This window comes from Schizophyllum commune, assembly GCF_000143185.2.
Source record: "Schizophyllum commune H4-8 unplaced genomic scaffold SCHCOscaffold_9, whole genome shotgun sequence".
In the NCBI taxonomy this organism is placed as follows: Eukaryota; Fungi; Basidiomycota; class Agaricomycetes; order Agaricales; family Schizophyllaceae; genus Schizophyllum; species Schizophyllum commune.
The window spans coordinates 830741-851001 of NW_026089546.1; the positions used below are offsets into that span (position 1 = coordinate 830741).

General features: G+C 57.3%; 8 protein-coding genes and 2 non-coding genes across 10 annotated transcripts; 6 read left to right on the plus strand and 4 right to left on the minus strand.

Moving 5' to 3' along the window:
* Positions 1–511: 511 nt before the first annotated feature.
* Positions 512–2821, minus strand: SCHCODRAFT_069462 (DUF663-domain-containing protein). The gene is made up of 5 exons (XM_003029650.1): positions 2753–2821; positions 1734–2699; positions 1426–1681; positions 866–1373; positions 512–814 (listed from the first exon to the last, which is right to left on the minus strand). Exons 1-5 carry the CDS (start codon positions 2755–2757, stop codon positions 579–581), a joined length of 1971 nt encoding a protein of 656 aa, XP_003029696.1. The 5' UTR covers positions 2758–2821; the 3' UTR covers positions 512–578.
* A 1137-nt stretch (positions 2822–3958) lies between these two features.
* Positions 3959–5615, plus strand: SCHCODRAFT_02511002 (uncharacterized protein; the record flags this gene model as incomplete). Its single annotated transcript, XM_003029245.2, has 7 exons — positions 3959–4202; positions 4254–4439; positions 4490–4586; positions 4640–4775; positions 4826–4935; positions 4982–5408; positions 5460–5615. The coding sequence occupies 7 exons, from the start codon at positions 3959–3961 to the stop codon at positions 5613–5615; spliced, it is 1356 nt and encodes a 451-aa protein (XP_003029291.1).
* Positions 5616–6069: 454 nt separating this feature from the next.
* Positions 6070–8214, plus strand: SCHCODRAFT_02634024 (acid protease). Its single transcript, XM_003029246.2, has 7 exons — positions 6070–6404; positions 6459–6502; positions 6738–6970; positions 7022–7504; positions 7554–7829; positions 7887–7949; positions 8003–8214. Exons 1-7 carry the CDS (start codon positions 6180–6182, stop codon positions 8095–8097), a joined length of 1419 nt encoding a protein of 472 aa, XP_003029292.1. The 5' UTR covers positions 6070–6179; the 3' UTR covers positions 8098–8214.
* An 814-nt stretch (positions 8215–9028) lies between these two features.
* Positions 9029–10537, plus strand: SCHCODRAFT_02509664 (uncharacterized protein; the record flags this gene model as incomplete). The annotated part of the gene is made up of 5 exons (XM_003029247.2): positions 9029–9307; positions 9360–9661; positions 9740–9905; positions 9954–10340; positions 10391–10537. 5 exons carry the CDS (start codon positions 9029–9031, stop codon positions 10535–10537), a joined length of 1281 nt encoding a protein of 426 aa, XP_003029293.1.
* A 141-nt stretch (positions 10538–10678) lies between these two features.
* SCHCODRAFT_02634027 (glycoside hydrolase) lies at positions 10679–12021 on the minus strand. Its single transcript, XM_003029651.2, has 6 exons — positions 11894–12021; positions 11778–11843; positions 11703–11727; positions 11240–11649; positions 11047–11188; positions 10679–10997 (listed from the first exon to the last, which is right to left on the minus strand). The coding sequence occupies exons 1-6, from the start codon at positions 11972–11974 to the stop codon at positions 10975–10977; spliced, it is 747 nt and encodes a 248-aa protein (XP_003029697.2). The 5' UTR covers positions 11975–12021; the 3' UTR covers positions 10679–10974.
* Positions 12022–12712: 691 nt separating this feature from the next.
* Positions 12713–12800, minus strand: SCHCODRAFT_t185. The gene has a single exon. It is a non-coding gene; the product is annotated as a tRNA-Gly (tRNA).
* A 651-nt stretch (positions 12801–13451) lies between these two features.
* On the plus strand, positions 13452–14626 carry SCHCODRAFT_02510410 (uncharacterized protein; the record flags this gene model as incomplete). Its single annotated transcript, XM_050343235.1, has 4 exons — positions 13452–13562; positions 13613–14233; positions 14287–14378; positions 14467–14626. Coding segments are annotated over 4 exons (984 nt in total), but the record flags the coding sequence as incomplete, so codon positions are not given.
* Positions 14627–15181: 555 nt separating this feature from the next.
* Positions 15182–17159, plus strand: SCHCODRAFT_02739215 (Metallo-dependent phosphatase; the record flags this gene model as incomplete). The annotated part of the gene is made up of 9 exons (XM_003029249.2): positions 15182–15348; positions 15517–15587; positions 15639–15763; positions 15884–16013; positions 16065–16121; positions 16180–16394; positions 16452–16521; positions 16738–16803; positions 16956–17159. 9 exons carry the CDS (start codon positions 15182–15184, stop codon positions 17126–17128), a joined length of 1074 nt encoding a protein of 357 aa, XP_003029295.1. The 3' UTR covers positions 17129–17159.
* Positions 17160–17257: 98 nt separating this feature from the next.
* SCHCODRAFT_t179 lies at positions 17258–17328 on the plus strand. Its single transcript has one exon. It is a non-coding gene; the product is annotated as a tRNA-Gly (tRNA).
* An 85-nt stretch (positions 17329–17413) lies between these two features.
* On the minus strand, positions 17414–19619 carry SCHCODRAFT_02691053 (uncharacterized protein). The gene is made up of 5 exons (XM_003029652.2): positions 19015–19619; positions 18652–18962; positions 18433–18598; positions 17977–18381; positions 17414–17919 (listed from the first exon to the last, which is right to left on the minus strand). Exons 1-5 carry the CDS (start codon positions 19408–19410, stop codon positions 17812–17814), a joined length of 1386 nt encoding a protein of 461 aa, XP_003029698.1. The 5' UTR covers positions 19411–19619; the 3' UTR covers positions 17414–17811.
* Positions 19620–20261: the final 642 nt, after the last annotated feature.

Below are 20261 nucleotides of genomic sequence, written 5' to 3' on the forward strand. Positions count from 1 at the left end.
CCCCTTCTTCACCTTCGGCAAACTCTGCTTTGCACCCAGAATCGAGCGCACCGAATGGCGTGCCCTTGGAGATGCCTTGCCGCCGCCTCAGGCGATCGCGACAAAACGCCGATAAACGCGCCGTTTAGTACGCCTCGAGGATTCTTTGAATCAATAGCGAATCCTACTTTGTCGTCGCCTTCACGACTACCGACCCATACTGTTGCATAGAATAAGCGCAGAGAAGGTCACCATATTCGCGTCTTCCTTCCCAAGCTTGTCACTCGGTGCCGACGCGTCAGGCAAGCGCAACGTCGAAGGCGTCCTCGCCCTGCTGGCCCCCAACGAGGCTCATTTAGGGCCTGTTCGGGAAAAAGAAACACGACATAGTCAGCGAACTTACGCGACGTACCTGCCTTCAAAGGCAAGTAAGTCAGGCCTCGACCGGTCGAAAGTTCGTCGAACTTCGTTGACCTGCCTTACAAGGCAGGTAAGTCAGGTAACTAAGCGTAACTTCAACGTATTTCTTTTTCCCGAACAGGCCCTTACATACATACTAACGGTGAGGTACAATGACATTAGGAATATACCAAACTCGTCTACTCTTCCATCCTGGCCGAATCCTCGATCGTTGCCTTGCTCTCCTGCGGCTTGTACAGCGTCGCCCACCGAGGGAACACGCGCTTGTACAACGACATGCAGACCGTGTCCATCTGCGTGACCGGTCCATCGAAGTACGCCTTGAAGTAGCCGTGCGTACCCAAGGACTCCTTGATGTGTCCCACACGCCCGTACTTCGTGTGCAGCTGAATTGGCTTGAAGTAACGGATATCCTCTGGAGGGAAGTCAGTACACATGTCTCCGTTGCATATTGCGAGCGCCGTACCTGGGTTGAAGAACATATACCGCACCGTGGCTGTCTTCTTGTGTACCTTGAACGGATGACCGCTCAGGATGATCCTCTTCGCCACCACCCTTGTCGTGTCGGTGTTTGTGAACGTGCCCGTGGCGACAAGGTGCGGTGCCTGCACGTCCTCCGTCTCGCGGAGCAACAAGCACGGCTGCGCGCCGAAGGTGACAGGCCCGTAGATGGTGGCTACGGCGGTGGTTCCGTGGCGGAGGTAGCGCTCGAACTTGTGCACGTTGTTCGTGCCCTTACCGCCGCCGCGGGTGAGCTGGCTATAGACGGGGTTCACGCGCAGACGGCGGGGGCCGACGCAGAGGATGAGCGGGTCCTTGGACCGCACAGAGCCGTCGTACTCGGTGTTACGCTGCACACTGAAGTTGAGGACGGTCTTCTTGTGTTCATACTGCAAGAGACCGAAGATGGTCAGCGGCGTCTTTGCAGCCTCGCGAGGTACGCCCTTGATGTACACCGTGACGCGGGTGCCAGGCTGAAGCAAGGTCAGCGATGATGCGCGAAGTTCTCTCATGAGTGACGCTCACCTGCACGCCAGTGGCATCCGACTCCGTTCGCCTCTTGACGTTCCGCTCAACGCGCTTGAAGTCGTCGAACTGGAAGATACGGGCGTAGTCTCGGGGCAGATTCTCGTACGGATCCCAGGGGCTTGTGCGGAAGGACCGCAGACCACGATAACGCTGGAAGCGAGTGCGAGCGGGAACATCTTGCGGAGTGTCGACTTCGTCGGGGAATGCAGCGTCGTCCTGCTCTTCGCGCTCGCGGGATCGCCACGAAGCAAGTCTGTTACGAGTCTGATGAGCAACGTTGTGTATCCAAGTATAGTATCACGTACTGCTTCTCTTCCTCCTCTGCGTCCAAGTCCTCGAAAGCTACGCTCTTCCGGCTGTCCAGATCCATGTCATCCTCGACCTCGGACATCGCGCGGTCTTCAACCTCCATCGAGTCGTCCGCGGCACCATCCTCCTCAGCGCCCTCGTCCTCGCTGCCTTCATCGCCCTCTTTACCGTCCACATCGTCGTCGTCAATGATCCAGGAGGCTTGATATTCGCTCGTCCCCTTGGGCAGCTTCCGCCGCCTTTTCTTCGGCACTTCCGGCTGCTGCTCGCCCTCCACGATCCGCGCCGCGCCGTTCATCTCCTCCTCGGTCGGCCACGTCTGTTCGTTCGCCATGTCATCCGGGTCATTGCTCGAAACCAACGACTCCGCGTCATCCTCCGCCGGCTCAGCCAGCAGCGTTGGCTCGACCTCCATGCCTCCACGCGACCGATTTGCACTCATAATCCGCGCGACCTGGAAGTCACCGAAGTCGGGTACGTGGATCAGGCGGTTGGCGGAGAGGGGTGCGCCGCGAACGACGCCGGTCACTGCGAGCTCTCCAGCGTCCTCGACGTAGTGCACCTCTTCGCCGAGCAGGTAGGGCCGGCCGGCGCGCCAGCGTACCTGGTCCGGGACGCCCTCTGCAAGCGCACGCAGCGCACTGAGCGCATCGGACGCGCCGTGAAGGTCGAAGACGCGGTTCGCAGAGGGGGTGAAGTAGCGGATGAAGGAGAGGAGGGATTTGAGAACGGCGGAGCGGGACTTGGCGTCGAGGGAAGCGTCTGCGGCGAGCACGGGGACGGCATCGGGGATACCCTGGGCCTGCAGAACACGGAGGAGGGTGTCGCCCCATGATGTCACTTCTTGGGTCGAGGAAAGCACAAAGAGGGTGTAGTCGGCGGCTTTGGTGGCGTCGAGGGCGCCGTAGAGATCGCCATAGGAAACGTTGATGAACTGGAGGGAGGTCTTGAAGCGATCGGCTCTGAGGGCAGGATCAGCAAGATGAAGAAGTAGAGGGAAAGACAGGGTGCTCACCGCATACGCCAAAGACCAGTCGCCGGACAATCGTCCGCAGGTACATCAAGGGAGGAAGCGAGAGCAGTGACGGCGTCTTTCGCAGATACATCGTCGGTGAGAGGGATGACTGCGACGATCCTGGGAGCGCCGTCGGCGCCGCTGAACAAGCGGGTCGCAGTTACGATCGCCTCCCGCTTCTTGGCCTGCGCCTGCTTCGCATTGTTTCTTCGATTCGCGCGTAACTGGGCCGCATTGTTTGCTTGTGTTGCCTTGGGGCTCTGGCGCTGGATACGACCTGGGACACAGATGAGGGAGAAGGAGATGAGATGTGACAGGAAGTGGTCGTACCTTTGGCAGCTTCCTTCAGCGATGACTTTGTCGCATGTTTGGACTTGAACTTCTTGTTTTGCTGAGGACAGGAGAGGGCGTGTGAGTACAGTAGGAGAGACGATTAGAGGCATAGTCGCACCTGCTTGAGTGTAGGTCGGTGATGATGGGCTTCGACCATGGTGAATGCGATCGGGTTATGATCGCTCGGATGGAAGGGGTATCGGAGGTTTTGAGAGTGCTGTGCCGGTGTTGACTACTCTGTGATAGAGTGCCTTTTGTCTTCAGATGAGTATGGAAGGATCTTTACTTTTCTGCGTGTAGAACAGTGCAATGAAGACTGGTATAACACGGGGAAGCAAAACGATAGCAGGCTCGATCAATGCGAACCAAATGGAGATACAGTAATTCATGAACGGACCGGAAGTACCGGCCGCCCAGGCGGAACTTCTGTTCTGAAGTCAACTCTCACCACCATAGAGCTCTTTGCACCTCGGTGTCTTCAAGCACCCACAGCTGTACAGACTCTTTGAGACCACGGATCCGACAGCCTTCTTGGCGCAATCATGCCATCGGAACGCCATGCTTGCCACGCGCGGTCTCCTCCGTCTATTCTGGACCATGCCGAGGCGGGCCTCCCTCCGGTCTCCCCAAAAACCTGAGCTCATATTCAATCTGGGCTGTCCCACTCCAAAGATGATGGGGAGTACATCCGACATCCCATGCCTTTCTCTCCGCCCCAAAGTCCTCGTTCGCATTATAAAGGCGCCCTCCTCGCCGGAGGATGGTTGCCACCCGCCCTTGACCCCCAAGGTGAGCTTCAGGCGCTTTATTCCGCCCATGTTCTCGATTTTGAGCGCATTTCACTGACGAGAAACATCTGCAGCCCCGCCCGTCATGTCGGTGGAAAAATACGTCCCGACGGACTTGAACATTCCGGATAATTATGTGCAGCATACGCTGAAGACGACGAAGCCGCTGCCTCCTGTTACACTCGCGAACGTCTGGGGCGAGATTAACTGGATCAGTGTGACGCTTCTAACGGTTCCGCCTATTGTTGGCATCTACGGTCTTTCTACGACTGCGCTGCAATGGCGCACCGGGTTGCTCATGTTCGCCTGGTATCTTCTGACGGGGCTTGGTCAGTTTGGTCATTCTCTGGTTTATGACGCCGACGCTCATCTTCACCCAGGTATCACGGCGGGCTACCATCGTCTCTGGGCTCATCGGTCGTACAACGCGATCATGCCTCTCCAGATCTTCCTCGCCTTCGCCGGCGCCGGCGCCGCTCAAGGCAGTATCCGCTGGTGGAGCCGCGGACATCGCTCACACCACCGCTACACCGACACCGACCTCGATCCGTACAATGCTCAGCGTGGTGAGTTGACTTGCTCTACGCGGAGGTGGCATGAGCTGATCGCTTCCAAGGTTTCTTCTACTCGCACATCGGTTGGATGCTCTTAAAGCCCCGCCGCAAGATCGGTGTCGCCGACATCAGCGATCTATCGAAGAGCCCTCTCGTCCGGTACGTATTTCTTGACGCTCGTGCACCGAGGCTTGCTAACAATGTCACTGTAGCTGGCAGCACAAGCACTATCTGCCCATCATGCTGTTTATGGCCTTCATCTTGCCTGCTATGATTGGTAGCATCTGGGGCGATGCCCGCGGCGGCTTCTTCTATGCTGGCGTCATCCGTCTGGTCATCGTTCACCATGTTCGTGATTCTTCGCAGGCTCGTGCGCCGATCGTCTGACATTTCTTCAGTCGACTTTCTGCGTCAACTCGCTTGCTCATTGGATCGGCGAACAACCTTTCGACGACAAGCACACGCCGCGCGATCACTTCCTGACCGCACTTGTCACCGTTGGCGAGGGGTACGCAATATTGTCACTAATACTTCTCTCTCTAACGTTCGGACAGTTACCACAACTTCCACCACCAGTTCCCCATGGACTATCGCAATGCTATCAAGTGGTGGCAGTACGACCCCACTAAGTGGTTCATCTGGGCCAATCGCCGCATCGGCTTCGCCTCACATCTCAAAGTCTTCCCCGATAACGAAGTCCGCAAGGGTCAACTCGCCATGCAGCTGAAGCGCCTCCGCCGCACGCAGGACAACCTCCAATGGCCAACCACTTCGAACGACCTCCCCGTCGTCACTTGGGAGACCTTCCAAGAGCAGTCCAAGCACCGACCGCTCATCCTCATCGCGGGCTTCATCCACGACGTCTCCGAGTTCCTCGAGGAGCACCCGGGCGGCGAGCACCTTATCCGCAAGTTCATCGGGCGCGACGCGAGCACGGCGTTCTTTGGCGGTGTTTATGATCATAGCCATGCGGCGCATAACGTGAGTAGTGGATCTCTTAGGATGGGATGCGCTGGCTAATGAGCGTTCTAGTTGCTTGCGATGAAGCGCGTCGGGATTCTGGAGGGTGGTGTGCAGATTGTGAATGATATTGAGAAGGAGCGCCGCATTCCTCCCTCGCAGCGCCTGCGCATTGCGAGGTGGGAGGAGCTGAGCTCTGGTTCGAGCTCGGGCGAGCAGAGCGACTGAGGACAAATGGATGTGGCTGTAGGTGCCCCGGTAAAGAAGTACATAGATCAAGCTACCAACGATTCTGAATTACGGTGTTACGATTTCTACGACTGCGAGAAGAGTACTCAAGCAATTCCCTATTCAATAAGTATTGTCTTTGTTCAGCTTGAGAGGCTTGGCGTTCGCGCGTGGAAGATCGCAACTCGTTCACGTTTCACAGTTTTGTCCATCTCGGAGGTTTACCGATACCGGGCGGACTGGCAGCCATTGTGTCGCGAGCCTGAAGACGTCCCAGCGCTGCGGGGACTTCCTATCGGAAGGAAAGCAGCAGATACATTGGACAGATGCGCCGACGTACGACCTACGAATCAGCACGCAAGCGCCGAAAACGGACAATGGACGGTTGATGTGGGCACGTGCCCGGGCCGGAACCGGCATCGGCGACGTGCCTGTGCTGACGCTCCCATGACCGGGGTGATCTCTCGGCGCCATCTCTCATGCTCCTCTCTTCCTCTCGGCACTCTCCTCGTACTATATAACCATCGTCGGCTGTGTTGAGCGCGCTTGCCCTTCCTTCCCGCCATGTATTCTCTCTCCCTTTTCTCGGTTCTCTGCGCGACAGCGGCTCTCGCCCCCACTCAGGTCGCCGCCGGATCGCTCCACGTTCCCTTGACGCACAGTGCACGCTCGCAGAAGCGCGACTTGGCGTACTACCAGAAGCAGGCAGACCACCTGCGCGGGAAGTACAACTTCTCCAGCGCGAAGGAGGATAAGCGCTCCATCGCGGGGGTCGGGATCACGAACCAGGTGCGTTGTCATGACCGGTGGCGCGATGCTGTCGAAGTTGACATTTGTTCGTAGAACGGCGACCAGACGTACTTTGGTGCTGTAGAGATCGGGACACCGTGAGTGTACTTTTCGTTCGCATCGGGGTGCTGGGTGGGCGTGGGGCATGTGCGACAGGCGCTATGCTTGGCTCCGTCGCTGACGCAACTGCGACTTGCGAGGCTACCTGCCGCCATGCGACACCTCATTCATTCATTCCGTTGGGGGGCTGTTCAGCCATGCGATTCATGGCCGATATGTCTACGCCCATCTTCTTCAGGTTTCACTCGGATGTGCCTACTAACCAGCTGTTAGTCCTCAAACTTTCAATGTCGTACTGGACACAGGCTCCTCAGACCTGTGGGTCGCCGACACGGACTGCTCGTCATGTACATCCAGCACCCCGCAATTCGACGCTAGCCAATCGTCCACTTATGAAGAAAGTCGTCAGTCCACCACTATACAATACGGCTCGGGCGCCGTCCGGGGGACTTTGGCGCGGGACAAGGTATCTATTGGCGGTCTGACCATTGAGGAGCAGGTTTTTCGTACGAGTCCCTTTCATTTTGCATATATTGCAGATGCTGACTATGTGGCAGTTTCCGTATCGCAAACGACGAGCCAACTTCTCGACGGCTCCCTCTCCGGCATTCTAGGACTCGCCTTCCAGTCTATTTCATCCACCCAGTCTACTCCCCTTTGGCTGGCACTGGCCAATGACAACCAACTCGACGCCCCAGAATTTTCTTTCTGGATCAACCGACTTGTTGACGACGCCAGCGCAGAAGAGGAGGCATTTGGCGGCGTTTTCACTTTGGGTGGTGTTAATGAGTCGCTCTATTCCGGTGACATCGAGTTCCACGACTTGGCGAACCCCAACAACCCAACCTTCTGGCTGTTGACGATGGAATCCCTCACTCTGAACGGCAACGATGTTGCGCTTACGAGCGGAGACGCCCGCCTCAGCGCCATCGATACTGGGACGACCCTCATCGGCGGCCCTACCGACGATGTGCAGGCATTCTGGGAGGGCGTTGAGGGCAGCAACCCGATAGAAAGCATGCAAGGCTTCTGGTCTTTCCGTACGTATTTCCGACTGACAAGTATAGCTCCACCTCACAAAACCCCCAGCGTGCGATACTGATCTCAACGTCGAGATGTCCTTCGGGGGCAAATCGTGGCCTATCGACTCTGCGGACATGAACCTCGGCCGCGTCTCCCGCGTCAGCAATGACTGCCTTGGGGGTATCTTCGACCTTACCCAGGGAAGCAGCATTGTCAGCGGCGGCGGTAATCCGAACTGGGTCGTCGGCGACGTCTTCTTGAAGAATGTGTACTCCGTCTACCGCACCGAGCCTAGCCCCTCAGTCGGTTTCGCTGCATTGTCATCCAACGCAGGCGCATCTGGTACGCCTTCTACATCCAGCCTTACCCCGTCCGCAACGCTTACGACGGGCACAACAGGCACACCGGCAGGAACTGGCTCCAGCAGCACCAGCTCCTCCGGATCAGGCAGCAGCAGCGGCTGTAAGTATTTCGTGGTTGCAGCATCTTCTTCACTCTCTAACGTCCTGTTGTAGCGGGGAATAACGGTGCATCGCGCGCAATTGCCGTCGGCCCAGCCTTCGCCGCCGGCGCAGCTTTGGTGGCAACGTTCATGGTGCTAGTGAGGTGATGAAGCGAGCGATCGTGTTGTTTGTCTAACAGGACTGTACGAGCACTTGATTTGTGGACTATATCTATGCAGGGATTTATTGTTACCTAAAGGTCCTTTCTGGCGCATGTCCTATAATCTCAGAGCTAGAGCCAGTGGCAATGTGGCCGCGCTGGCGACTGGGCCAATTGGAGTTGAGCCGTGACTGTGGGTGTCTGCTTTACGTGGTACAAGAGCAAGTCCCTAAACAACCCCCTTGCGGCGCGAGGACGTTCACTGTCGTAGCAACGTCACGCCGGTCACGCACACACGCACTTTGAAGGTCGCCACGAGGGTGAGTTCTTTCATACTCACCGGATCTTGCCTGTTCGCCGTCTTTGACCATCCCTTCGACTTGCAGATCATTGATAGGCGCTGGGAGGTTGCGCACAGCGGCGTAGACATGTGCCTTTGACGAGGCGGTCGATCTTACTGCCCAGTGCCGTTCTCGAGCACGCAATTCCGTTCGCCGTCTGCAGCCCTGCTTCACCTCACAACAGTACGTCAACTATCGTGGTCCAGGACAATCCAGTCCATGACTACCTGGCGACGAAGGTCTTGCAAGAATGGAGTTGAGTTCAGGGTGACCTGGAAGGTGGTCAGCTGTGACCACCCTTCTTCCTCCGCACAGTCGACCACCCCAACCTCAAGCTTTCTTCGCGTCCATTCCATTCGAAAACCTCGACTCAGTCACCTTGACTCCTGAGGCGGCGGCATTCCTCTCCCACCGTCATTGTCATGGAAGGCATGGCTTACCAAGGCAGAAACAGGCGCCCACCCTCTTGCACTCATGATCATCAAATGACACGATGGCGCACTATTGGCCCGTATAAAGACGTGCTGCTAGCTCTGACTTGCCTCCGTTCCCAGCGCTTGTTCCCCAGACGCGTCTTGCCTGTGACTGCCATAGGACATGGCCACCATCGCACCTCCACCGTACAGCCCTGCCGCTGCCGCGCCCGCCTACACGCCTGCGGCGCGTCCCGAAGAACGTGTCATCTGTGCTCGGCTTCGAGCAACCAATCGTCTACCTACAGGTCACTTTGTTCGCCAGTATGGCTCCTTGTCGATTGTCGTGTACGACCAGGAAGAGGGCGTCAGTACGCCCACGTTCGGGCGGCGCGCGGTCATCCGCGGATATATCAGCCTTTCTTCTAGTCTTCGGTGCAAGGTGGAAGAGGTAGTCCTCAAAGTGCGTCGAACCTCAGAGTACCCCTTCTCTTCGCGACTGACCTGCCAGTTAGGTCGAGGGCCGGCTTGAGCTCGCATATGCGGGTGGGGGCTCCTCGTTCGTCCGCACACTCGACGATAGCTACACTATCTGGAGCAGCACCTGTGGCTGCGTTTGCCCCGGCGAGCTTCCATTCACCTCGCCTCTACCCAGCAACTACGTCTCCGCCGACGGACGTACGCACACGCTCCCACCCTCCTTCCGGTCCATCCACCACGGCGTACCCGCCCTCTTCGTGCGCAGCTACTACCGCGTTCGCGTGTACGTGTACAAGAAGCGCCATGGTCCGTTTGGCCTGATTGCGGGAACAGAAAGGTTCGTACGGCGCGCAAGTGCTTCGGCGGCTATCTACAACGATACATGCTGGACGGAGTGACTCACGCTTATCTGCAGGTTGATGATGCCCTTCGAATATTGCCCGCGCACGCGACCTTCGGCGCCGTTCTTCCCTCTCGAATGCTTCTTTTCGACCATCAAGCACCTACCGGAGGAGTGGACGCAGATAGCCATGCAGGTCAACCCGATGGATAGCTCGGGCCTTTCGGCTCTGCAGTGCTATGTGGGTACACCGTTCGTCTCTTGGTCGATCATCTGACCGTTGCATCAGCTCTTCGTCCCAGCCGTCAGGGTATTCGGGATCTGCGACAAGATTCCCGTACATCTACTATTAGCAGGATCCGTGGAATCCTTGCGGGCGTTCGTACCGTCGGCCGATGACTCGACCACTACCCCGCCGCCGAAGGGCAAGGGCGCGTGCCAATGCACTGCCGATACAATTCGCCTATCGCTCATACGCGAGGTCATGATGGAAGTTCGTGGCAATCGTCTCACGCGCTCAGAGCCCATCGGCGATGGACATCTGTGGCCCGTGCCACCTTCCGCTCGATCATGCGAGTGCAGCACTCGCGCCGGTGACGCCGAGTGGGAGGGCGAGTTGTCCTGCCGCAAGGAAGTCACGGTCGGGAGCTTCGCTGTTGGCGGTCTTTGGGTACAGGTATGTTATCCCGCGCATTTCGTCCTTCTCGAAGCTCACGACGCGATTAGGATTACATACACCTGGAGCTTCAACCTCTGCGTCCTGGGATGATGAGACCCTCTCGACATCGGGTACCTATCAAGCTCACGACCGACCCGTTCGCTGAACCGGAAGACCCTGTCACGGATGGCGTCCTCTCCAGCCCCTCGGGCTAAATATGCCCCATGGCTTGTATGCGCGAGAGCCATGCACCACTATCTATTCTTTGCTTCAGGGAAGCCTCACACGCTAGGTGTAGCGGCATTGCCGATTGGCGCTCAACGCGCCGTCGTGCGCTCCAAGGTGGCATTGTTTTGCCCTGGGGTGCGGCGGCCCACTTGCTGGGGCGCGCCGTCCTGTACGTATACTCTCAGTCGGACGAAGATTCATCTCTTCAGGTCGGACAGCTCGTTCACTACGTATCGACAGCCACAGGAATTTGTTCACTGTACATATATTTGCACTCTCGCGTAGTTTCATCCACAAAGGTACTATACAACATGGAATACACTCATGGCAGTTATATGGACCTTTACAATACGCACCAGCCGCCAGAGCATGCCCAGAACATCCAAAGAATAATTTGAAAAGGACTGCACCCGCCAGTGAACGTCTAACAAGTGAACACCTCCGGGCCTTAAAGATGCATGAGCAGGCATAGGCCATGTCCAGGTAGTAAACACACCTGGGATGGTGTACGAGTTGAGCGTCTGGTAGATGTTGATCTTGATGCCTGGGTCCGAGCCGGAGTACGCTCCAGGGAAACTGACCGTCTTCGGCGAGGCGCTACCGCTGCCACCCGTCACCTCAATCTGAGCGCACTCCATCTGGACAGAAGGTTAGTGTTGGGTCGGACCTCAATCCATCAAAGCGCTCACGTAGAACTGCGCGCCAGGGTAGTTGCTCGCACCGTGCAGCGCAATGAGCTCGTGACGAAGGAGGTAGAAGCCGTCCTCAATGCACGACGGGATCTCGAACGTGACCTTGCCCTTGTTCTTGATCATCGTGTCCACGCCCCAGGTGTTCGATGACGGGTCATAGCCCTCCTCGTGGATCTTGAACCAGGAAAGACCTGTCGCGTCGAGTTTCGTAGGGTCGTCGACCTTGGCGAGGTAAGAAATGACAGGGCCCTTGTGCGACGCGTCGATGGGGTCGGCGGCATCAGAAGCATCGGCGCCGTTGAGAGTGTGGTGCCATTCAGCGGTGACCTGCGAGCCGGCGGGGACAGTGATTACATCGGTAGAGACTGGCTGATGGTATGGGTTGATGCCACCGTTGCAGATGATGTCTAGGCAAGTCTTTGTGAGCATGCAGAAAGGCACTGCAACGCTTGAGACGAACCGTTTGATGTGACATCCGAGATGGGCTAGACTGTTGTGAGGACGGCGAGAAGCAACAACATGCAAGAATGCTCACACCGTCGTAGTCGGGCACGCGGATTCCAGTGAGCTGGCCCTGGTCGACGCCATCTACGTACATTTTCTGTAGCAGGCTTCAACGAGTTTCTCACGTGACGGTCCGCTGAAGCTCACCTGGAAGATGGTGTGCGCAGAGGCGCCGCCCACAAAGAGCGCAGCGGAAAGGGCGGATGCTGAGACGGAGGACGACTTCATCGTGTCGACAGTTGAGAGAAACAGAAGGGATTGAAGAGCTTATGCAGCCGAAGACCCCGAATACATAGACCTGGTTTATATAGTACGCAGGCCCGCGAGAAGCTCTGCGGCACTTTGACGAGGCCTGCAGGCTGACGACGAGTTTCTCCGCCTGAGAGTTCCGAAGATTCAACAGAGGTCCTGCGGCGTCGAGTCCTCGTCTCATCGTCTGACGTCAAGCAGAAAACAGGCTAAACCATGGGGAAAGTCCGGGGTAAGAGGCGGTCTTGCGATGAGTATTTGTACGGGGAAAACATTCAGTACGAGCCTTCCAACGTGCCTGCTATTCAAGTTGAAGCCTACTATCCGGGGTGCACTCAGGGGATCGGCAGTAGGATGCTTGAGCTCAGTGCCAATGGGATCGTTCTCGGTGTCCGAGAAATCAAGCGACTGGGTGTTCGAGTGTTGACAGATTGAAGAATATATAGGACACTCACCATTATACATTGCGTAAGTCGACGCTTTCCGCGTTGCCCCTATGCCGTGAAGAGTCGGCTCACTGGTACAACCCATGATGCTCAGGACCCTCCTACGAAATCAAAACAGTCGCAACGGAATGGAATATTACTGCACCTATGGAGGGCAAGGGAGCATGGCGAGGATATGCCAGTGTGGCACGCCCTACGCGATATTTCTGGTTTGGGTGTTGTCGTCTTCAGTGGCACAAAAAGGCTTGTCGTGCGGGAGCATGAAAAGGTGTGCATTAAGGGGGAATCGAACCCCCGGCGGGTCGAACGTCAACGACGAACGATGGCAACGACCCAGGTTACCACTACCCCATTAATGCTTGGGTACGAAGCGGACAGCGTTCCACATCATCGCACATTGTAGCCATGTGTCCTATCTCTGCGCATCCGAAAGCATGTAAGGCCCGTATTCTCATGAGTGCAGTGAAATAAGCACATGTCTGCACTTACAGGGACGATTTAGCTGTTGACCTTGGGAGAATTGGAGTCGTGAGAGCAGTGTCCAGCAGATACGGTGTGGAGGATTAGGCAGCCCCTCCAGTTTCCGAGGTTTGGTTGAGGAGAAAGCACCCGAGCGCTTTGGATATTTAGCTAGATTCGACGCCGCGGAGAAGAGAGGAATGATGAGAGCGGAACGTAGGACAGACTGTGGCAGTGGCAAGCACGCCACAATTCATGTCTCGAGCGCCACAAATTGCTGGGGGTGCCCGATGCGTGGGAAAGCTTCCCCTGACTCCCCTTGACACGCAAGCGCACATGCTATATAAGCCGCCCCGCTTCCTTTCTCCCCCCACCGCGCCCCGCCCGCCGTCGCCCGTCGGTCGTCGCCCGCGCCGCTGCCGCACCCATAGAATAGGATCGTGTGTAAAAGGACGCTAGTAAAACCCCTCATCGCCCGTTTGCGATGTCGAACAAAATTGTGGTAAGCCACCAGCGCCCTCGCGCAAAGAGACCGCGAGAGTGACGATCCGCGCATCGAGCCCACAATCTATCGCACTGTCATCGACGACGTGATCGCGAACATCAAGCCCGAGTTCGACGAGTATGGTGTCACTCAGGAGGTGCTCGACCAGCTCCAGGACGTGCGCGCGTATTTCCCACCCTTTATTGGCGCCCTGCTTATGCTTCGCAGAAATGGGAGCAGAAGGTGATCAACTCACGAGTCGCCGACTTTGATAACAATGTGCCGCCCCCGCCCGCCCCAGTGCCGGCGCCCACTCCTGCGGTCGCACCTCCCCCTTTGCAGCAGGCAACACAGCATCACCCGCCTATGCCGCAACTGTATTCGATGTTTCCGTACAACTATGCGCCACCGCCAGGTCCGCAAGTACAGCCGCAGGTGAAGACGGAACCGACGGACCCCACGCGAGGTTATCCAGCCAGCTTGTTCACGCTTCCAAAACCGGGCGTTCCAGGCGGAACTCTCCCAGCTCTATACGCACCGGCAAGGCCGCAGACTGGGCAGCCACCACAGCAACCAAGGATACCTCAAGCAGATGGCCCGTCTGCTCAGCCACCTCGACCAACGCATCCATCTCTACAGCCAACTGGTCCGCCGCGCCCACCACAGGTGGCTCGCCCAGTCTCCGTACCAACGCCCGTTGCTGCGCCTCCACCTCGTCCTCCTCCGGAAGATGACGAGGAGATCAATTCCGACCTAGACGACTCCGATTCGGATGGGGAGCAAAATGGCGAGGAGCAGGCAACGAGCGGCGCTGCTGACGGCGATATCGTGTTCTGTACGTACGACAAGGTGCGTACGAAAAGACACTCGATTGTGGCGTAAGGCTGATGTCGCACATTCAGGTCCAGCGTGTGAAGAACAAATGGAAGTGTGTTCTCAAGGATGGTGTGATCCATATGAACGGGCGCGACTACCTGTTCTCGAAGTGCACGGGGTGAGTGCAGTTTATGTGGCATGTTTCAGCGCACTTATGATGACCAGGGAATTCGAGTGGTGATCTTTGTTAGATCATCGTCTGTTAGACTACGGCGCTCGCCTACTGAGGCTCGTCGTTTGGACAATTCGAATGCCTTGTCGTTGACGAACCTCGTCGTCGAGGCTACCACAGTCGCATGCTCCACTGTTGCCTTCAGTGACCCCTCCTTGCCTATCTATATGCTTACTCATGCCCACCTCTCATAACCATGTGCATACTTCATCACCATTTACCAGTAGCGTATCCCCTAGTACAGGACCCCACCGCATCGTACCCAAATCCACATATACTACATCGTCATCCGCAAAAAGCATGTTTTGCTCAGTTAACTCCGCGTGCTATGAACTTCACGTGAAGACGGACACAGTACCTGATGGCCTTGCTTGACTGGTATACGAGACGCTAACCTGAAGGCAACGATATGACGCCGGAAAAGTAGATATGCATCGAGGTGGAGGAGCGCCTGGCGAGTGGGCGCGTCAGCGATCGGTGTCCAAGCGGCATGACCGACGACCGACAAGGACCGACCCTTGCCTCCGCCGAACATCTTGCTCTTGTGGGTGAACGCGACTCGTTACCATCTTCGTGAACGTGTCGACGGACAGCACATACCACAAGACCCCTTCCCACATAGAGATACCAGGACGCGCGGACGACCCGGCTGACTTAATCCCTATCCTTCTGCATCTCGGCACCGTCACGCATACCCTGGCTCTTCTCCGACCTCCTCGAGATCTAGGATCGATACCTAGCCGCCGACAATGGCACCTTTCGACCTAGACGCGTGTATACAGCGGCTGCTGAAGAAACAACTTCTGCATGAAGCGCTTTTGCGGGAGATCTGCGAGAAGACGAAGGAGGTGTTGATGCAGGAGAGCAATGTTGTGCATGTTAGCGCTCCAGTGACGGTCGTGGGGGATATACATGGGTGAGTACCCGTGTTGCTATATCCCTTGCTGTCTTCGTCCTTCTCCGTCTTCACAAGCGCCAGCCATACCTGATCCTTCTTGCTCTGCACGCGAGCGCCTTACAAGCGTCTACCCGATCCCCTTCTTCCATTACCCCTCGAGGAGTCGCCGTTAACTCAAGCCTGAAGCCAGTTCCACGACTTGATCGAGATCTTCCGTATAGGCGGTTACGCACCGCATACGAACTATCTCTTCCTTGGTGCGTAAGAATCACGCAGTCCCGTCGCAAGTTTCTGACGCATGGTCATAGGCGACTACGTCGATCGCGGTCTGTTCAGCGTGGAGACGATCTCCCTCTTGACGTGCCTCAAGCTACGATACCCGCATCGAGTACAACTTATCCGGGGGAACCATGAGTCGCGAGCAGTGACGCAGGTGCGATATCCCTTCTGCTGGTAGATAACCGCTGATCAAGCGTTGCATCTATTCTGTCTCGCGTCCCCCCCTTCTCGACTGCATCGCCTCTCTGCATCACTCGTCTCCCACATTGTCTAGACATACGGCTTTTACACGGAATGTACTCGAAAATACGGCTCGTCGCATGTGTGGACATACTTCACGGACATGTTCGATTTCTTGACACTGTCAGTCGTCATCGACGACAGGATATTCTGTGTACACGGTGGTCAGTCCTTTCTTTTATCACTTCATGCCTCGATACTGAAACTACGCCAAGGTCTTTCACCGTCAATACACTCCATTGACCAAATCAAAGTCGTCGATCGGTTCCGGGGTACGTTGATGCTTCCTCCCTTTCCTCTTATTGGGAGTCTCACGTTACATTTCTCAAGAAATTCCCCACGAGGGTCCCATGGCGGATCTCGTCTGGTCAGACCCAGACGCCGAAAAGGAAGACTTTGCAATCTCCCCTCGAGGTGCAGGGTACACCTTCGGTGCAGGCGTCGTGTACAAGTTCCTCAACCAAAACAAACTCGTGCATATATTGCGTGCGCATCAGCTGTGTATGGAGGGCTTTACCCAGTTGTTCGACCGACATCTAAGTACGGTGAGTACCAATCCCTGGCTGCCTCGTCGTCATCTGTCCTCAACGTTCTCCCTTCAGGTCTGGAGCGCTCCAAACTACTGTTACCGCTGCGGGAACATGGCCTCCATTCTCGAGGTTTCCCCTGGAGGTGGCGGCAGCGTCGTACCCACCGAAACCTGCCCTGACCGCTCGGAGTCGAGTAGAAGTCCCCCAGGCGGCTCTAGTGGGGGCTTCGTTGGGCAGCAAGCCACTTTCCCCAGCGCGCAGGTCAACAGCGGGTTTCTTGGCGGCGGGTACATGGGTATGGGTAACGGGGGGTATGGTCCGGGCGGCGGGAGCTACATCACGGGCGCCGACGGTGGAGAGGGGATGTTCTTCAATGTGTTTGAGGCCGCGCCGGAGAACGAGCGGGAAGGCGTGGGCCAGCCGGGTGGGCCGGGAGGGCCGCAGGGGAGGGTGAGTGGGTTTTCTTTTGCTCTTTTGCTCTTTTGCTCCTCACTCGTTGCATCTCGGCGAATCTGGTCGCTCTTTCAAGACCATGTTATCTTCAATTTGATGCCCGTGAGCTGACATCTTCCGCAGCTCCCGGAGTACTTCTTGTGACGTGGATTGTTATGTATAATATGTATTCCTCACGCACCGCGGACGACCTTCATGCAAGTCTATATACTGATAATGGCAGCACATATCCTTCCGGCTATGGCCACGCGCAATTGAATGTGCGCGCGTCAGTTGCCGCGGTATCTTCCCAGTGATCCTTTGGTGCCAGTTTCTGCAACATTGACACGAATAATTTTTGCTCAATGTCCGCTAAGCCATTGTCCCGCGGCTTATTTCTGTAAATTGAAGGACTCCGAGCCTGCAGAGACAATCCATGCCTTCAAGCATTAATGGGGTAGTGGTAACCTGGGTCGTTGCCATCGACCCGCCGGGGGTTCGATTCCCCCTTAATGCATAGATTTTTGCCCTCTTCGCTACTCACACTGCGCGCAGTCACCGATTCACTCCTTTGTGGGTTATCAAGGAGAGATCCTGGCTGCGATGAACACTAGTTTCCTAGGTAAAATGAGTATATTTCTTCTGCTAACGAGTCGATAGAGGGACGAACGGCTAATCCCTGCCAGTATAGTACTGCTGTATGTACTGAAATTTGTGTATACCATAGGTATCAGTGTCGAATATGCGCTAGTCCTTCGTGAACATGGTCGTCAATACAATGACCAACACCATGCGTGACTGGTCGAGGGCATCTGCTATAAATCTGCCGGATAGGCGGCTCTCCCACCTCATGCGTCCATAGCACTGCGCTCTGCTGTCAGCGATCGCCGATGATGTAGAACCGCGACGCCGTCGGAAGATATTAGGGCGCGTAGCTCGAATGATTGCTGGCGACACCTCGACAGAAGCAAGGAAACAGCGGATCGTGTACATCCGATGTTTAGTCCGGCTCCGTATATGGTTCCGTCGTGAGCCGGATGGGCACGCGTTTGCGCACGCTCTGCATCGTTCCCGGAACCAGTGGGGTCAACTCCAGGAGGATAACATCCTACACATCGCATGAGCCACGTCGATATTTGGAAAAGTTGCCACAAAATCAACGTACCTGTACCCACAGCCCACTCGCCGTAAACCCGCCCGTGATGATATCCTTCCGACACGCCAGCTCGCCCTCCCAGTCGGCGTTCTCGCAGGGGCAATCCTCGACCGCGCGCTTGCTCGCGTCCTCCATCGCCAGGACCGTCGGCGGCACGGGCCAGATACGCCCCTCGCCTATGCGCTCGGAGCGTACGATGCGCGTGCTGCGCACCTCGACGATGACCTCGCGGACGATGGAGATGCGCACCGCGCCGACACCGCCAGGTCGTACTTTGCCTTTGCGGCAGTCGCTGGGGCTGGGTACCTCGTCCAGGGGCACGAAGGCGCGTAAGGCGTCGACGCGGCCAGAGAGTAGAACGTGGAAGGGGATTTTGTCGCTTAGGGCGAAGACTTTGACCGCAGGGAGGAAGAGCTGGGTGGATGATGAGAAAGGAATTTTTGCGGCAGATGGCGATGAATTTACCTGGCACTGCACGCAGCCGAGCTTAGAGCCCGCCGCGGGTTCGACAACCAGCGCGGTCTCTTCCCACTCCTCGGGCATGTGTTTGACGGTGGAGAAGAAGCATGAGAGCGGGAAGAAGGGGGCGACTGGCCGCGTCCTCGGGCGGTAGTCGAAGGGCACAAGCATTCTAGAGCCATCAGTCAGTACTGCACTGCTCGGGAATACCACATCAGTACTCACCTCCGAGATCCAGCAAGCAATCCGAAAGGCCCATGTGGCCGCTCATAAACGAGTACGCGCAAGCGGTAGTAGCTCCTCACGAACACCCCCGCCGTCCCGTGCTGCACCCAAAGAAAACTCGGGGGCAGCGTGTACGTCTTCCCGTCTGAGCCTGCGTACCCATTCGGCAGCGGTACGCAGAAGCCAACCTCGCTCGGTGGCATGCTGCTGCCCTCGGCGGCGTCCGCAGACCAGATGGTGTAGCAATCGTCCACCGTGCGCGTCGTCTGCGCGCTCCCGCCAGAGTAGGCGAGCTCGAGCCGGCCCTCTATCTGCGAGAAAGTCAGGATGGATGGACGCGTATGTAAGACACCCAAGACTTACCCTCACCACGACCTCAGACGCACGTTCGCGCAGCCTGGGGGCGAGGCCGACAGTCCCGCGCACGTCAGCGCGCTGCCGGAAGAGGGGAGTAGTGGCACCCTCGGCCTGGTCGTAGAGGACGAGGGAGATGGGCCCGGATTGTTGGAGGAAATGGCCCGTGGGCGGGCGGTCGCGTTCATTGCGGCGGGGCTGCGCGAGGAGCACACGTTCGTCGTCGCGTGCGGCAGGTGTGTATGGAGGCGCGTCGCGCGCAGGGGAGTAGGGCGGAAGGATAGTCGCGTCGTGGATGGCGGGGTGCGACGGTGGCGGGAGGGTGGCAGACGACGCGTCAGGGGCCGAAGAGGTAGTCGCAGGAGGCGCGAGAATCGAGGTGGACGCGTCTTGTACTGTGGCCATATTGGTGCAGAGCAGACGAGGTGATAAACTCAAGCAAGCGATGTATAAATGGGCTGCGAGCGTGCAGATCCCAGCATACTACCCCGCTCTATAAGTCCCCGCCCCGAGTCATTTCACCTGCCCCCGCCGGGCGATGGCGAGGGGGTCCTTGCGCAGGTCGCGGCAACCCAATGGCGCACATTACGGCAATACGGGCCCACGCTCGTCATCTGCCCAAGTGATTTAGGCGGGCAAGTCACAATTGGGGGTCCGCGTTTGCGACGATTGATGCCGCACGGGCGCCAACCCCGGTTTAGGCGCCCATCTTGGTAAGCGGGTGAGTCGACGTGAGTGCGTGTGCGTCTTCGGCGCGACGTCGGGGTGCCTCAGGAGGGGGAGGGTGTCGCCATTGGGCCCGCGAGGATGTCGCCGGCGGCCCTCGTAGGATTATGGCCGTCGGCGGAGGGCCGGCGGCGACAAGGCTCGGAGCTTGCGAGGGCTGTCGATAGGCCTCGGGGTCGGGCAGGCGTCATACGTAGAGGCTTTGCAGAGCGGGAGCGTCGAGGCAGACTGCGAAGGCAACGGCGACAGAGGACTTGCGGGACTGAGCGGGTACGCTGATCTCGACCAGAGGAGGCGGGCGCAGCGCGGAGCTGCGCGATCGCGAGGGTTGGTGCAATGTATACAACGACCTCGGACTTCTGGAGGGCTGGCAAACAGTGACGAGGGTCATGAACTCTTGAAACTGGCACGACTTGCCCGGCCGCCCCTCCCCATGAATAGATCCGGGGTCGCCCCGCGGCGCAGCATCAGTGAGTCGTTCGAACATGAACAACGGAGTTTGCCGCGCGCCACGAAAAGTCATGAAAACG

Bases quoted from the DNA above. Each gene is read 5' to 3' on its own strand.
- SCHCODRAFT_069462 (XM_003029650.1), bottom strand. The intron at 1,682-1,733 runs GTACGTGATACT...GACTCGTAACAG, and splicing joins GCAGAGGAGGAAGAGAAGCA to ACTTGCTTCGTGGCGATCCC. The intron at 1,374-1,425 runs GTGAGCGTCACT...ACCTTGCTTCAG, and splicing joins CGGATGCCACTGGCGTGCAG to CCTGGCACCCGCGTCACGGT.
- SCHCODRAFT_02634024 (XM_003029246.2), top strand. From the start codon at position 6,180: ATGTATTCTCTCTCCCTTTTCTCGGTTCTCTGCGCGACAGCGGCTCTC. The intron at 6,405-6,458 runs GTGCGTTGTCAT...ATTTGTTCGTAG, and splicing joins GGGTCGGGATCACGAACCAG to AACGGCGACCAGACGTACTT. The intron at 7,505-7,553 runs GTACGTATTTCC...CAAAACCCCCAG, and splicing joins GCAAGGCTTCTGGTCTTTCC to CGTGCGATACTGATCTCAAC.
- SCHCODRAFT_02634027 (XM_003029651.2), bottom strand. From the start codon at position 11,974: ATGAAGTCGTCCTCCGTCTCAGCATCCGCCCTTTCCGCTGCGCTCTTT. The intron at 11,650-11,702 runs GTTCGTCTCAAG...AGACTTGCCTAG, and splicing joins CTCGGATGTCACATCAAACG to ACATCATCTGCAACGGTGGC. The intron at 11,189-11,239 runs GTGAGCGCTTTG...CCTTCTGTCCAG, and splicing joins ACCCTGGCGCGCAGTTCTAC to ATGGAGTGCGCTCAGATTGA.
- SCHCODRAFT_02691053 (XM_003029652.2), bottom strand. From the start codon at position 19,410: ATGGCCACAGTACAAGACGCGTCCACCTCGATTCTCGCGCCTCCTGCG. The intron at 18,599-18,651 runs GTGAGTACTGAT...TGATGGCTCTAG, and splicing joins TTGCTTGCTGGATCTCGGAG to AATGCTTGTGCCCTTCGACT. The intron at 17,920-17,976 runs GTACGTTGATTT...TGCGATGTGTAG, and splicing joins CGAGTGGGCTGTGGGTACAG to GATGTTATCCTCCTGGAGTT.